This window comes from Phaseolus vulgaris, chromosome 9 (genome assembly GCF_051622355.1).
Source record: "Phaseolus vulgaris cultivar YP4 chromosome 9, ASM5162235v1, whole genome shotgun sequence".
In the NCBI taxonomy this organism is placed as follows: domain Eukaryota; kingdom Viridiplantae; phylum Streptophyta; class Magnoliopsida; order Fabales; family Fabaceae; genus Phaseolus; species Phaseolus vulgaris.
The window spans coordinates 20,322,115-20,339,770 of NC_143506.1; the positions used below are offsets into that span (position 1 = coordinate 20,322,115).

At 35.8% G+C, this 17,656-nt stretch overlaps 1 protein-coding gene across 2 annotated transcripts; it reads right to left on the bottom strand.

Annotated features, from left to right (window-relative positions):
• Positions 1–5,784: 5,784 nt before the first annotated feature.
• On the bottom strand, positions 5,785–16,237 carry LOC137823026 (E3 ubiquitin-protein ligase UPL3). Of its 2 annotated transcripts, none has more exons than XM_068628095.1 (18): positions 14,944–16,237; positions 14,560–14,670; positions 14,325–14,441; positions 14,001–14,171; positions 13,761–13,922; positions 13,340–13,588; positions 13,075–13,196; positions 11,567–12,995; positions 11,210–11,305; positions 8,609–10,180; positions 8,288–8,512; positions 8,100–8,204; positions 7,398–7,478; positions 7,231–7,299; positions 7,004–7,132; positions 6,732–6,854; positions 6,175–6,413; positions 5,785–6,017 (listed from the first exon to the last, which is right to left on the bottom strand). In XM_068628095.1, the coding sequence occupies exons 1-17, from the start codon at positions 15,781–15,783 to the stop codon at positions 6,348–6,350; spliced, it is 5,667 nt and encodes a 1,888-aa protein (XP_068484196.1). In that variant the 5' UTR covers positions 15,784–16,237; the 3' UTR covers positions 5,785–6,017; positions 6,175–6,347. The 2 variants fall into 2 exon arrangements, with proteins under 2 accessions (XP_068484196.1, XP_068484197.1); XM_068628096.1 differs by having other exon boundaries at positions 14,560–14,812; positions 14,944–16,134.
• Positions 16,238–17,656: the final 1,419 nt, after the last annotated feature.

Sequence of the window (17,656 nt, forward strand, 5' to 3'; positions counted from 1 at the left end):
TTCCTTCTTACTATAATAGGGAGTTAATGGACAAACTCCAAAGACTCCAACAAAAGAACATGAGCGTAGAGGAGTATAGGAAAAAGATGGAGCTTTACATGATGAGAACCTCTATTCGGGAGGAAGAACCCACCACCATAGCAAGTTTAGGAAAATATGTGTCTACCTCACAACCTCGCAGTAGAGGCATCCAATGCTTTAAGTGTCTTGGAAGAGGTCACATAGCATCCCAATGCCCAAATAGGAGAACTGTGATCTTAAGATTGAGGGTTGAGTATAGCAACCAAGATGATGAGTCTAGTGGGGGAGAAGAAAAAGAAAAGAGTGAGGGGGCATATCCCACCTGTGAAGTGGACCGCAGCCGAATGGGGGAGCGAGGAAGTGGATGCCTTGGAGTGCCACCTGGAGACAAAGTGATCTTGGTAGTGTTGGAGCCCTCCTAACATTTTTTTTTTGCCCTCGTCGGCAGCAGTTGAAGGACTGACTCCGAAAGATGAGGGGTTGCTGGCCACAACCATTTCAATACTGCCTTTGCCTTTGGCACGAAAGACAGTCATAGTATCTGCATCAAGAAAAAATATAAAAATTTAAGGACCATTGACCGATCGAGACAAAAAACAATGTAAACATACCTTGAAAGTAGGTCCATTGTTGAGACGACTTGTACACGATTAACAACTTCCGTGTATGGAGCCTTCGAGGGAGCTTGTCAAAGAGAGAATAAAAATCTCTTGCTCCTCAACACTCGGAGCCGAATGAGGCTACTCCTTGTACCGGGTAGGGTTCCTAGTCCAATATAAGGGGAACTTGGACTTACGAGCTTCAGCAAAGAAAAGCCCCATGCCCTCAGGTTCAACAAAAAATTTGAATAACTTTCCTTTGAAATTTTTGTATGAGGTGGTGTAAGGATTAAACAAAATGTTACCCGACCGACTGATAAGCGACAACCAGCTAACAGGCTCGATCAGATGAGAGGTATATTAACTCAAAAAGGTAGAAGGAGTCGGAGAGAGGTGAAACATGTCACATATGAAGCGGAAGGTCTGGAGCGAAGCCCAAGTGTTTGGGTGGAGTTAAGAACAGGCCACATTGAGCGCCTAAAGGACGCCCATGGTGAAATCATCAAAAGGGAGGGTGAAGTGTAGGTCAGAAAAAAAAAAACAGAAATAGATGAAGAAGAAGGGACCCTTTCGGGAGACCGACCATACATATGGTATCGGTTGATCGACAATAATCAATAGCCAAAATACCATTGTTGGCATCCAGCTTCAAAATGGTGTGTTTCCTATAAAAGAAGAAATGGAAGGTCCATCCAGGAAGGTAGAGTTAAATCTATTTACCTCAAGGTCTACCCAGTCAAACCTAAGAGGTGGAACGACTGCTCAAAGGGATCCGACCGGTTGGCAGCACCTCTGGGTCATCGGCCCTTACAACATCCTCCATAGGGAGCAATACCTGAATCGTCCTAACTGACATGGACTTGGTCGTAGAGGAGCCAAAAGAGGAAGCGAATAGGAGGACGAAGAAGATGACAAGGAAGACGTGACTAACCTCTCAGGTATGGAAGACAGTGCGTCAGGACGAGTAGGTTTCGGATGTCGGAACAAGGAAGTAGTGACTCGAAACAATGAGGGGACCACTATTTATAGCCTTTGGAGAGGTCGGAAGACGAAGCGTCATTCTCATCTCAATCGTTAGATCTCCTTGGATCTAACGGTTCACGACAAGTGGCGCCAAAAAACCTCGTCATTAATATGTGTCACGTCACGTGTTTGGTGCCGCCACCGTCACGTCCAACCTTGGAAGCCCAACTGTCACTACGACCTTGGATAAAGACTCTTCGGATTAACCATCCTCGAGCCGGGTGGGCAAATGTACCGATACAGTCCGCACGACCGACACTCTGACTCGGCCTCCGATCCAAGATCGACCGACACAACCAAAGTCGTTACACCTAAATAGGATTAACGAGACTAATCAACATTCAAGAGTTAGGTAATGCATTCCTAAGCATGACCCAGCTCCCTAATCTGGCCCAAGAACAAAGGTTCATGGTAATTGTATAAATAGGCACAGATTCCAAGAATCAAGTACGTCATCATACATTATTAATAGCGCCAAGTGTCGAATACCGAATTCTCACTTGAGCGTCGGAGTGCCTTTTGTAGGTATCATTCAAGCTTGGAGTTCACGGACACAAGGAGTAGAATAACAAAAGGAGAGCGAGGAGTTTGTTTCAAGAGGAATGGAATAAGAGTTGACCGACCGACTGAAGGAGTGCTCGAATCGTTCTCTTAGTTCCAACCCAGATACATAATTTATTTAAAAAATTGTTATGAAAGACAAAACAAATTATAAATATCTCATTGAATTTTTTTATTATTAAAAAAAATTGTTTCAAACTAATGTTTCATGGGTCGTGATACATATGTAATACTCCATACACTAATTTGTACAATGCACCATTCTTTTTAATTGTAAATATTAAAATTTATTTGAAATATAATTTTTTAAGTTTTAATAAATGTCATAAATTTTTAATTATTAATAGTTTTATCAAATAATAAGATAATTTAGCTCTTCTGTTTTAATAAAAATAGTTGGAGGATATGAATTTCATAAACAACGATACTATTATTTGGTAATAATTTTTTCCAAGCTCTCATCTAAGACCATTTTGTAGAGATATAATTCAAAAAAAAAGTAAACGTCCAATCGTTTAAAAATTATGTAAAACTAATTTTAAATCACTAAATATAACCATAATATGTCAATTAATTTTAAATTAAAACACCTATAATATTTTATAATTGTTTTTATTATTGTCATTCTTGGTCTTCGACTTCTCAATATTCGAATTATTAGGAATGATAATACGATATGACCTATCCTGCTTTTGACCCGTCAGGTATAAGAGTCAATTCACAGATTTACGAGTCAACTAGCATAAAAAATATTTTTTTTAAATTAATAAAAAATAATTTTTGAATAATTTTTTTATTAAATTAATTCGTTTTCTTATTTAGATGAACTAGATAAATTGTCTCATAATATTATTCTCACGACATATGTATGATAAGATATGGGTAAGAAAAAATTATAATGATGTTCTGATTTTCAATTAAATTTGGATTTTAGTTGTACTAATAAATTGATTAATAAAATATTTTATTAAATATATACACATTATTAAATATCAAAAAATCATCAAGCCTTATTTTGTGAAGGTGTTACCAATTAGGGATTAAGGGCAATTTCTTCCTACACTCCATACTTCAAAAAAGTCTCTAATTATTTTGTGACGTTTTTCATTGAACGTTTTTTCTAGAATGTGGAATCTGGAGACTTTTTGGGTTATAGAATATGGAAGTTAAAATTTGTGATTTTGATGGTATAATTGAATACAAATTTGTATTTCAAATTGTATAATATAGGATGAATAATTTTTGAATTTTTAAGAGTATGGGGGTGCAAGAAGAAATTATGGAGTTACAACTTTTTTTATAGAACTTCAATATATGCGGGTTATGCGGGTCACCCTGCCCTTCCTCGCATTTGGCCCATGCAGGTTGCGGGTTTTATGAGACGGGCCTGAACGGGTTAAAATAGGTCACACATTTTTTGCACGACCCGTCGTCCCACATTGTCATCCCCACGAGTTATCAGTCTTCGAGACCTAGGCATGGGTACCTACAATTATACTCCGACGCTCAAGTCAGTTATCGGTTCGAGTTGTGGGTATATAATAAAGTCAAAAAATCATTACCTTTTCACCTTTGATGTTCACCTATTTATAGTGATAATATCAATCTCCTATATTGTACAAATAACTAGGTTAGGCCCATGTACCATTAATGATTTGTTGGTTGTTTATTGTATGATTCTTGTTAACTACGTTGTTAAGCCTCTAATCTTGATTAGGAGACGTTTGTCGCGTACGTTGTTAAGATGTTGGGATGTCGAGTTGAACAACATCTCGACACTGGATATCACACAATGGGTCCTCGTCATCTTGGTTCTTACACTATGACACTTGATCATTTCGGTACTCGATAACATACTAAGGAACCTCATCATCTCAGTACTTGATAGCATATTATGGGATCTCTCCATCTCGGTATTCGATAATACAATATAAATTCTCATAATCTCAATATTCGTTAGTACATTTATCCCAAACTCAAACAAGACAAAATGTCCTAAAATTTATTTTTTTTTTCTTGCCAATTTGTTGTCGGCCCCATGGGTACAATAATAATAAAAAATTAACCAAAATAACTCTAAATTATTACTTCCAACAAATATCATAGTCCTCTTTAATCCTAATTCTCATAAAGCATGCCGAAATTTCCACTTTGTAAACAATTAATAGGGTGTTTGAGTAGCGGTGCAATATGATTATGTTTCAGATTTTTTTCATTAGAAACATAAATAAAAGATAATATATAATTTGATTTAATTAAGTTTTTATCGTAAAGTTCAATCTAAAACCAATGTATTAGTGATTTATGATGAAGATCATGAACAAAATGATTCCACCCGGTTCAAGACTAATTGTCTCCCACAAAAATACTTGTAACTTTTTAATAAATATTTTACCATTTGATTTTTGAATAGTTATTCTAATGAAGCAAATTCAGGCGATATACAGCTTATGAAAAATAACATTAACATTACTACAAATAATAAATCAGTAAAAAAAGCACATGATGAAACCTACATTACAGTAAACTAGTTCATTATCAGTTTCATACAATTTTAAAATTTGTATGAACATAAAATAACAGATTATCATATTAAGGAAACAAAACTAAAGTGTAGATTACATTAAAACCAAAGTAATTTTATTCGTAAATGTCAAAGAAAAGTCAATGTAATATGAAATTCTGTTACATTTGATTAATTTAATTTTCAAAAGTAAAAACCAAATCAAATTATAAAATTTTACTTTATGTGATCTGCTTTAAACTTTTTTAAATCAGATTGTCAATTTAAAACGATTTGATTGAGTCCAAACATTCGCGCCGCTTTAATCATTATACTGGTATATAATGTATTAAGCATGTTTTGAATACAAATAAAACCAAAAATATATACATAAATAAAAATCCAACACTATTAATATTAAAAATAGAAAAACAACACAAATTTTTAGCATCTTACATTTAAAAGCTAATTAAAAACACATTTTCGCGAGAAAAAAAAAAAAAAAAACCCTCAAATAAAATGCTTCCATTACTATAATTATTTTATATTCTAATACATATTTTCAAGTTCATAAAAATAAGCAATTACTACACTAATACAAGTATTTATTAAATTATATTTTAATTTTTTATAATTCAAATTAAAGAAAATTTAATATTACAAGTAGTATATGAAAAGTATTTATAGAAAAAATTATAAAATAAAGCTTACTAAATTAATTTAAATTGATAAATTAAATTTAATAAATACCATTGGATGTTTTGAAGAAAACAACTTACACAATCAAAAAATACATAAACCTTTTAAAACAATAGAAATATTAAATTACTTTATAGAAAATTAATTTAAAAATTATAAAATAATCACATAACATATTTTTATTTATATAATAACTTATTTAATTCTCTTTTTTATGTCATTTTAACATCTAGCTTATCAGTTTATTTTGTATTATGACAATAAGAAACTTGTCTGACTAATAATTAATTCATTAACTAGTTTTTGCTAAACAAATAACAAACTTATGATAGTTTTGCTAGGAAGACATTTGCTTAATAAAACTCCAAAAGGCAGAACTAAGAGCCAATAATCAAGCATAATATTTTAAATTATTTCTCTTCCCTTTACGCTTTCTTCGTACATGCTAATTGCGAATAATTGGACTTACACAAACAGAATAATGAAAAAAAATTAAATAAAAAAGAATCAAAATCTCATGATTGCTATTTTATTTACAAGTTCTAATAGGTAAAAATAAATAAGAGCTCCGTAAATGATCCTACACTTTGTAATGTGGCCACCCGATTCGACTGCAGTTTATAGGAGAAATTCTTAGTAGTTTCTCAAAAATAAAAAGGAAGAATGAGGCACTAAAGTAAAAGATCTTAACGAGCTGCAGCAGAGAAAATAAGATGTATATATCAACAGACACAGAAACATCCTCACTGGCAGAAAAGGCAAACTCACCTGAACTACTCCACAACCTTGCAATTCCCATTCAGCACGGAAAACGAGACTATTATTCGAGACGCGAGGAGGAAACTACATCCCAACCAAAACTTAACTGAGCCTCAATAATAGACTCAATAAACCCTGATCCATCTATTAACATACAGGGTAAGGTTGGTTAGTTCCAGAACTCATGATAAATCAAAGGATCCTTGGCCTTCACTGATTGCATAGAGTAGCTTCTTGTACATAACATCCTGTTGAAAATTGGACATCATTGATCAGCAACAAAAGACGCAATAAGCAAAGTAATGTATTTTGGAAAATAATTGCTTGGTTTTGCCAAGCTTTATAAAATGAGCAATCCAACTCCAAGAATTAATCCCAACGAAACATGGACGTGAAGATAAAATCAGTTTTATGACAAACCAATGTTTACTTGAATACCATTTTCACTGCACCACTTCCATTTTGTAGATTAAAACAAGTAGAAACTTAAAAATACACATTTTCCCCCAAATATAGTGCAGAGATTGCGTCGCAAAAATCATTTCTCGTATGCTGTATCACAGTACCTTGGTAGAGTAAGGAGGAAGCTTCAGGTAATTAGCGCATGTCATCACACTAGGCAAGTCATCGTCCGCGGATTCTGAAGGTCCGTTCCCGTTTGATGAAGTATTAACTGCAGTTGACGAAAGCTGCACCGAGACAAAAAAAAAGGCCATGAATGCAACGGCAACAACAAATTTTATATATAACAAAACTAATACACAAAAAATGGAAATATAGAAGTACAGGATGAATAAGCAACGAGTCATCATGTCATCACAAATCTATTTCCAAGTACCTTCCTCACAATCGTTAGTTTGGGATTTAGAACTGCCAGCCCACCAGGTGGCAGCCTAGGTGCGCCGGTAACAAATTGACAGAAGGCACGCTGCTGCTCCGGTGTGAATTCTCCCATAATTTCAAGTAACTGAAAATAGCATCCAACAGGACAAGTATGATAAACATACAACTATCTCTAGTCTTCCATAATACCCTATATTACTTATAATTGGGGGAGAAACATACATTAACAATGGGAGGGCTCTTTGCATTGTACCCATGGTCAAATTTTATATGATCAGCAAGTGTCTCAGCCTGCAGTAACAGTTTTAACAAAAGATATTATGATTTCAATGTTTTGTTTTATTAGTTTAACCACTATTAAAAGCAGTAATAAAAATTGGGTAAAATACCTCCCACAACTCCCGGCGGCCACAAAGCAAATAGTCTAGTTCTTGAGGAGTAAAAATTTGTAAAGATGAGATGTCAAAAACCTGCATTAAACAGCACAAGCATGCAAGTTATGTTCAGTTTTGAACTAAATAAAACGAGCAAAAAAATACTAGTTCCCTCTCAACATCTTCCTCTCCTCTACAAGAGAGACAAGCAAAACCATAACTACCCACTACCCATTTCACAAACAATTAGAACGTTGGAATTTTAAAATCCGATAACCAAACATTTCAATTTCTGTTTTGTGCAGGGAAAGTAATGGTTGGTGACTGGGACCAAATAAGTAAACGGACAAGTGCATATATTACAGAACACCAACTTAAGAATTTCAATGTAATGTCATCAAATTAATTTCATGCATCATATATAGTCATTCCAATCCAATCTACAATAACTACAATAGTTTTATTCCACTACACTTAAGTGATATCAGCTACATAAATCATACAACACCATCATTGCACACAGATAAAAACAAAATCCTCAGGGATGTAGTCGGAGACAAGTAGGGGAAGATATATAAAAAACGATGACAACGTTACAAGAAGATATTTTCCATTTCATTAGGAAGGGGAGGGGAGACACCTTTTTGAAAAATAACATACTCCACACCAACAATGTGCAAACCTTTTTAAATTAACTAATTAACACAAACAAGAAACCTGATTAAACCCTGCTCTAAATGCTTCTATTTGCCGCATGGTTCCACTCTTGACTGTTGCATCAACCACCAAGGATATGTACTCCTCCAAATTGTTGATATTGACCTAATAATTTGAGAGCAAGTTAAAGAATTTTTTATACCACGAGAACCAAGATCCAAGAACTAGTTCAGAAATTAACTCCATACTGTTTCATCTCCAGGTTTCAAGGTGTACTCAGGAAAACCAGGAAGTGTAAAATCTAAGCAAAGATCTTCAATGGGCGCACCATGAAAATGTAAGTTAAAAAGTGTATCAGTATAGCTACCACCAATAGATTCTACATAATGTTTCCGACGAACAAGGGCATTCAACTCTTGCAAAGTCTTCCCAAGTTCAGCATCAATGAACAGAATGTCATACAAATCAAGCTCCTGCACCAAAATGAAGATCAGAAACATACACTAGAATAAGTTTTCATTCTACAAACATCAAAAAGGTTGAAACATCAACATTATTCAATAACATACTTGGCCGAGAACAAGCTTATAGAATGCCACAGACAATGGCAGATCCAATAGTCGTCCATCTTGAAGAGCTTTTGCCATAACACGACCCAGCAGCCGAAAATACTCAATGACTTTTGCAAATGGGCTACCCTCTGATGCATCAGAATTTGTAGGCCAGGGCCGAGGAAACAAACCCATAGGAGCTTGAACAAGTTCTTCATCTCCAGCCAAATCAGGCCTAGAGACCACACTATTCTCTCTCTTCTCATCTCCATCAACCTCCATTACATGTTTATTTGAAGAATGGGATCTCCACATTTGCAGTCCAACCTTTTGTAAATCATGACTTAGGATTGTATAAAACTCAAGGGTGGGGCCCAGGCCAGTGCCAACCTCGCCAAAATATTCTACTTCAAGCACTGCTTTTTGGCTAGAATACATCTCCATAACTTTTGCAGCAGAATCCAAGACACGGTTTCGAGAGACGCGAACCTTTTGGCGCTGTAATCTCCCAACTCTAATCTCTCTCTCAGTTGTTGATCCATGACCATCAGCACCTTGCTGCTGCTGAAGTCGATACAATGCTCGAGATAACCCAAATGCAGTAGAATAGAAGTACTGTCGTCGAGTCTCAAAAGGAAACAAGAAAGGGCATGCTTTAGTCAACTGATAACACCATAAGGGAAGACTACCACTGCATAGTGCAAGCGCATCTTGTATTTGCCTGGCCAATTTTGGAGTAAGCTTCCCACTAACGAATTCCTCTGGAACAACCCTAGCACCAGTTGTAACAACTAGCTGGTCAAAATTAGAGATTTTTCCCTCAGCAAAGCTATCAGAAACCATTTGAGCCCTCAAACGAGGCGCGAGCTGGTTCAAACACTCTAACACACGCAGGAGTGCCAAAATATTGTAGGTGGGATTAGATTTCTCCAGATCACACGGCAATTCTCCCTGCAATATACTGTCTAAAACAGAAGTCTGATGCAACTTAGCTTCTGGGCTGGAATTTGAGGCAGAGCCAGATTTGGCAGGTTTTGAAGTATTTGAACTTGATCCTCCAATAGAAGCCTTATCTGTCTGGTTTTCTGCTCTTTGATAAGTGATAGTATAAATATCACCCCACAGACTGCTTCCATCACTGGATACAAAGTCACTGCCAGCCAATCTCTCATCATCATCTTCATCTAGCACAAGCTGTTTTTGAATTGCCTGGTATATAGTCAAATTCCTATTAAGCTGCTTCCCAGCAGCAGTAAAAATTAATTTTGGAGGATCATTAGAAGTACCAAACAACAGACGCCCATGCCTATCTCTGCCACCCCTGAAACCTCTGCTATTAGCATATCCAAGCCCAGCCATAGCAGCTGCAGCAAATGACATTGCACCCCTTGAGCTAGATGAATACCCACCTTTAAAATCAGCAGAGTCAGATCCCCTGGCTGTAACAGCTTTGCTACTAGAACCTGAGGCTGCGTTAGTCTGGCTATCACTTGTTGCTGGAGGAACAGTACTATCCTCAGCTGAGTCACCCAATTTCACATCATGTACTTTGTCAGGTAAGCAGAGAGGAAGAGAATCATCCCTCAACACCTGTAGAAAAAGATAAATAAAACAAGTAGATGATACATTAAATCATGGTTAGTGAAATAATATCACTTCTGTTTGATAAATTCAATGTCTAGGATGAATGCGGTGGAATCAAATGATAGATCCAATCTTGGAATCAACAATTAATTATCAATAAAGGTTATAAAATATATAAGAAACAATAATACCAATATGGTTTCATAACCTAAAATCAAATCAGTTATCCAAACTACTAAACAACTAATGATAGTATCCAATCAAGGAAACAAAAATGGCACGTATATATCAGGCAAAACTCAATTGTACTAAAACAGCCGCAATAAGCTAAAGGTAGTTTCCACTCTTGGAAACAACCAATGTTGTCAAGATCGAAATCCTACCTAAGATCACAGAACAGTTGCAAGTTCATAAAATGTAGATTATAAGATCGTATAAAACAATTATGCGCGTGGTTGTTTGCATATAAAATAGAAAATATAAAAATATACAGATGGCATATCACTAACACATACAAGAAGGTTTGCTAAAGTTCAAATATAACACAACAAGAAGTCAACAAAAGAAAATACTCCAAATATGATTTGAAATTGACAGATTTTTTAATCACACTTGCACAAGATTGCACAATTTCACCAGTTCAGTGATCTTGAAATCTCCTAACGTGTGATATAAAAAGGAAAGTGGCAGCAAGATCATACAATCTTGCAATCTTACAATCTAAATCATAATCCTGACAACACTGGTAACAACAACTAATGCTCATGATCTGATAGATAGAGGCTATAACTACAATAATGTCATTTATGTTTGCTGAAATCTCTAAAAATAGTAGATAGGAGAATAACAACGGAAGTAGATACAATGGCAAAACATAAATACATGAAGAAATTTAACATACTGAATGACAACTTGAACTGAAGAAAAAGCAAAGGCGTACACTCAACCTAAACATTTAAATCATTAATGGGGTATGAATATAAGAATAACCAAAAACAACAAAAAGATTAATTCCTAGCAGAAGTATAGACATACATCTTCCTGGTCTTCATCCTCATCATCAGAAATATCATCATCTTCAATGACCAAAGCCTCATCAATTTCAACAGGAGATATATCCAATTCTTCATCCTATCCAATAAAGGTAGAGAGAAAATAATGTCAAACAATAGAAAGACCTTAAACAGTAAAAGACACCACTCAAGTAATATGATACAGGAGACCAAATCAAGTAAAAAAATCAACTAACTATTAGATGAAGAAGGCTCAACAATGGTTTTTTCTAAAAAAGGAGGAAAGAACAATAAGCATAAGTATAAATAATATCCAATAATTAAATTAAAACAAAATTATTCTACTAATAAGACTCTTTCCCAAAATTTAGCAGCATACCTCAGAAGTTGATTCTCCACTTATAGGTTTCATTTGAGCATCTTTGTCAATATCTGCTCTTCTACGAACAGCATTTCGCGTTTGGGGTCCTCGTGCTTCCTCCTGTGTAGCCTTTAATACAGCTTTACCCTTGATCTTAGATGAACCGATGCTTTTATCTTGTAATGTTTCTTTTCTAGGTGCATCTCCTATATTAAAAGATGATCTGGATCTAGTTGAATGACGTCGGGTAGTGGATGGAGTATAAGAGCACGGAGATGAAACACCTGCCCCTGCAGGAGCTGTTCCAGATTCAGAATTGTCACCAGCTACAGTAGACTTTTGACCAGAATCACTACGCTGGACCCGAGTCCACAGAAATTCCTCAATAGCTGCTAAACTTGCTAATGGATCAATCAGTACCACATTGGAAGAATAATCCCTAAGTGACTTTTCACCCTGGGCTCGACAGAGACGCAGCTTTATGGGCTGAGATAATGCACTTAGCCCAGAGGAGAGACGTGCACTCCCACTAGATGAACGAGATGAATTACTTAGCATTACAGGGAAGCGCTCCAAGGAGGACAACGCATTTTGAAGCTTCTGAACCAAGACAGTCATAGGAGCAACAGCCCCATTATCAATACTCAAAGGTAGTGCAATAGCAACAAATGACTTGAACCTTGCAAGTGCCTGTTGACGAAGCTTGGGGAGACTGGTTTCTGACATTTGATCTTTGGCGAAATACCCACAAGATAAATAACTCAGCAAGGCTTCAACTACACCACTACCAATAAATTCAAAAGTAGATACACCATCACCTTTGCCAAGTTCCTTTAACATGTCAGATATCACCCCAATCAAATATTCTTCTATGTTACTAGAATTATCATCCAGACCAAATCCAGAAGCTTTAACTTTTCCCTTTGCCTTAGTTTTTTTATCATCAACACAAGTGTTCAGCTTTAAGCAGAGATTTTTCAAATGCAAAAGATCATCACTAACACCCACTTCAATAGACCCAGGATCAGAAGGAAAGTACTTGTCTTTAAACCCTCTAGCAACTGAGCTAATAGACACCCGAATACTGGAACTAGTGGTTGGGGTTTCTACAGAACTTGCTGGCAAACCAACATTTACCGGAACTGGACTCTTCATCAAATCATCCAAATAGTTTGCATCGGGATTTGAATTACCACTACGCAGGCGATAGTGTCTGGGGCGCGAATGAGTTCCAGATACAGAATCACTATCCTTCTCAGCAGATGTTTGTATAGATATATTAGTTGAATTTCCAGCCAAAATAAGTTGGTCAACTGCATGGACCACACCTTCTCTGATAAACATCTTAGAGAAAGTTCCAGGAAGCTTTTCCATAAGAATTTCTGAAATCTGCAAGGCAGGTACCAAAACATGCGGATCTTTCCATGCTAACACACCAGCTAAGAAACTATATCATCAAATTGACAATGCATAAGTTTTCTACAGAGAACATAGAGCAACAGCAACCCAATTGAAGTTCTAGATACCTTGATATATTTGTTACACTCAACAAAGACTGGATCATCTCAGCTGTGCTGAAATGCATCAATTTTCCAATGACAGAAAGACATCTGTGGCGAACAGGACCATTGACACTGGCACCATATATCTAATTCAAAAGCAGGGAAAAAATATTGGTAAGTTGCGGGATGGAGGAGTGAAGAAGTCAAGGACACAAAAATAGAGCTAGTTTTATAAAAATTTATAAATAATGAATATATCTTGACAATGAAACTAGTTTAAACATTTAACCTGCATTAAAACTGGGAGGAGATCCATCCCAAATTGCTGAAGTAACTCCGGCTGATCGTTTAATAATTTCTCACGAGCTGATATCTCATGAACATTTCCATTGGTGGTGTCTTCTTGTCCGGAACTGCCAGAAGGACATTTTTTCACAAAATACCCTTTCACAAACAAGTTGGAGCTGACAGGAAGAGAAATGGTTCCATGTGGCAATGGAGGCAGAAGTTCATTTGCGAGATTCACAATCTCAAATATCTAAATATTAGAAAAGAGAATGGGATAAATTCATTTTTAATTAAAAGAGAACTGAAAAGTTTTAAGGGATTTAAATGATGAGATCAATATCAGAATCTATGAAAATGAACCGGAGGGAGGTAAAATAAAATTATATGTAAAAACAGAAAAAGAACTCCAAAGTACATCATACCTGATCTGCCGGCCTACTTAATGCTGGTGAAACAGAGGTGATAGAAGAAACACCAGAACCGGATAGTATATCTTTCAGAATGCCACTAATTCCAAGGAGAAGTAATGTTTTGGGTCCAAGAGGGGATCCACTGGCACATGTGGAAAGAAGGCGAATAAGACCCTGCATGCACCAATGATGTCAAAGGAACATCCTGCCAAAGGTGAAAATATAAGATTTAGCGACAAAGACTACACTTACGGTATATGTTGGAGTGCTGAGAGAAGCCTGACCGCCTCCAGAACTGCTGGTAGAAATGAGAGAGGCAGCTTGTGTTACCAGTCCATGATTGCATAATTCATCTAATTTGTCTGGAGATGAGGCAAATGCTTCCGCTATTCGAGTCAGACAAACAGAGGCATGTTCCAGAACCTAGAAATATTATAATTGAAAATTGTGAAGACACAATTAGATAATTGGCAACACTGTCTGTAGGATCATTATTTACTCAAACAATATTTTCTTAAAACTAACGAGTGCTGTTTCCGTTTTATGACAAGTATAACAACAAAAACATAGCCTTACCTTGGAGTCATGGTACTGAAGAAGGTTTGTCAAAAGAGGAACAGCTTCCATTACAAAGTCAGCTGCATCAGGAGGAAGCTTTTTGCACATATTTGCAGCAGTAGACAATGCTACCCGCTGAAAAATATGATCATGTCAATATAGGCTTGCTGATTAAGGGTAGTATATGCAAAATGAATCATCACCCTTTGAAAATTATAAGCACTCTTATATGTAAGGATTTCGTTTGAGTTACCTGAACTCCTGTTGAGAAGAAGTCCAAGTAAGAAAGTACAGCCATCAGAGCTCCAGCTCGAAGACAGGCAGTTGGGTGCTCCTGAGAAATCTTCTTTAGCGCTTGAAGAGACTGTTAATATCAATAATCGCATCTGTTAGAATTCAATGCAGACAGCCACAGGTGTATCAAACAAAAAGAACCTCGTTGAAGACAGCAGCCCATTCGAAACATACTTAAACAAATGCATAGCCTTAGACAAAAAGAAACCAACCTGCGGTTTAGGAACGTCATACACAAGATAAGACATTTCTAAAAAGAATTCAACGTAAAGCAATCGCAACATCTGTTCTAGATTCCTGATACATAAACCAACGGCAGAAAAGAGATTGACTGAGAAATAACCTGTTCAGCCAAGTCCATATACTCTATCGTAAGCAGCCTCGCACAGAATATAGACACTGCCCCGTAATGCACTACAGCAGCGCAGGATGAGGGAAGAACGTCGCATAAATGGGTAAGCGCCCTGGCCGCAAGTAGCATAACATCGGGGTTGCTCTCTTGATTAAGCAACCCCACTAACACAGGAACAAACGAGTCAACGGAAAACGTACTAAGGGATTCTTCGGTGCCAATGGAAAGCATGAAACAAAGCTGCGACAATGCCTCGAGCTGACGACCTTCTTCTCCCTCAGCACGCAATCCAGCCAGAACTTTCTTGAGTCTACCACTCAGATGAGAAGAGGACGCAGAACCACCCATAGCCGTGGCAGGAAGCAGATCATCCAAACCAGCACCAAGTTTCCGAAGAAGCCCTTGAAGGGTACTAGCAGACGTCAAACTCCGATGCACACCACCGTCACTATAATTATCATCGTCGTCCCCAACACCTTCACTCTCCATGTTCAACGCCAAGACTCGCTCTCTTTCTACATCCCTAATTCCAACATCCTGTTCTTTCTCCTTCCCTTTGTCCGAATTGTCCCTTTCTAAATTCTTGCCACGGCGATCACGTCTTGACCCGGAGGATTCGTTGGTGGGGTCCATGAGAGAAACGGAATTGGTGGTTGTGGTGGTGGTGGTGGTGTTAGTCCTGACCGAACGAGAACGTGTATTAACAGTTGGGGTGTTCGGGATCGAAGAAGAGGAAGAAGAAAGACGAGAACGCTTGGCGGAACGAGTGATGGACGAGGATGAAGGGGCAGCTGAGGAAGCCTCCGCCCGCTTCCGACTACGAGTTTCCATACAAAACCCAGACTCACCCTTTCAGTTTCTCAGACCTCTCACCGATCGATTAATCCCTTGCATCTGTGCCCTATCGGATAAAGAACAAATTAAATCGACGAAAACCCTAAATCCAAAGAAAGTCCGAATCGGTGGTCGTACGAATACGAAACCGCCTTAGATTATTATGAACGGAATGAGATATTGAAGAAATAGTGTAGCGAATTGGGAAATGGTAATTGAGAATCTGGAATCGAATGGAATGCGTGCAATGTATTGCGTTTAGTGTAGAACACCGAAAGGAAATTGTTGAATGAAAACCCTAAGTAAGGTCATGTAATGAGCATCGAAGGGAATAAAAAAGGAACAAACAGGACATAACGCAGAACAGAAATACCCCTTTTATACGTAACTTTCTTTGGGCAAGGGCACTCAGTGACAACAAGTTCTCACTTCATTCCAAATTCAAAAAAACACAATTATTCCACCTACCCATCCATTCAAATTATGTTTTTATATTCATGAAAACATTATATCTTTCATATATTTTTAATTTATCAACATCGTTAACCATGTTCAATTTTAATATCATGTCTTCCTTTTTCATGCAATATAACAAGACGTAGTATTTTTTATACACAATGTATAAATTAAAAAATAATTAATATAAATTTGTAGTTATTTAAATTTCAGTAATTATTTTTCATTGTTTCAAAATTTTATTCACTTATTTTTTTAATAAAAACTTTCATGTTATTATGTAATTTGACATCTCAGTTAAGCTGACATCTCAAATAACAACAATCATTTTATGAAAAACGATACATAGAGAGACTATACATATTAAAAAAAATTTAAAAATAGATTAGATAAAAATTTATTATACCAATAAAGTTATTTTTTTATAAATAAATCATAAATTAGATAATTTATCAACACACGTATATTTCTTCACGTTTTCTCAAGATTTTTTTAATTTATAGTCAATAACTTTTAACCATATTAGTGTTAGTAATGTGATATTGTTAAAATTTTGAATACATTAACCTTGTTACAATTTAGATCAAACACTCAATATCAAACAGTCAAATTTATCTACTGTTATTATTTGTTCTTTGATTTTAATTCCAATATTTATTAAATATTCTAAAGTTATTGAGCTACGATTTCTTAAAATAAGTTAGAGGAGTACAAATTATTACAAGTTCAAATTTATATCTTATCATTTAATTATTGTTTACTACTTATCCATAAGAATGATTATTTATGTGTTATTTTTATTTTTAGTATGGTCTTTTCACGTGAAAGTGTGCTATTATTTATAATCAAATATTCCACAGAAAAAATATTGTATATCTCTTGGTGTTTTCATTTTGTCACAGAAAGTACATGCCACGTTTGTATAAATTAAAAAAGTTCCAAGTTTAAATTTTGTAATTAAACACACAATGCTTGTTTATTAATCGTGTTACTTAAAAAATTCACAATTATGTCAGCGTAATTATATCTGTCTTTTGTTCCTTAAAATACTCTTATACCATTTCATTAGTTTTACTCGTGATATATGAGTAAATTAGCTTATACGATTTAATTTATAAAGAAAAACATAGAGAAAGTAAAATTTAAAAAACTGAATAAAAATAAAAGAAAGTTATGTCTCAATAGTCTGATCTCTTACATGATCTACTGGGGCTAAAATTTTGCTTATTCTTTTTCAAAATTACATGTGACTTTCTAAATTAGGTGACAAATGAGACAATTAAAATAATACTTAACATATTTTTTTTAAATATATGTTAGCACAATAAATAACACTTTGTAATATGGTAAGAGAGTCATTTTGAATCTATTATAGCGAGTATTTATTGGGTTCATCGGGTCACTCACTATCGGA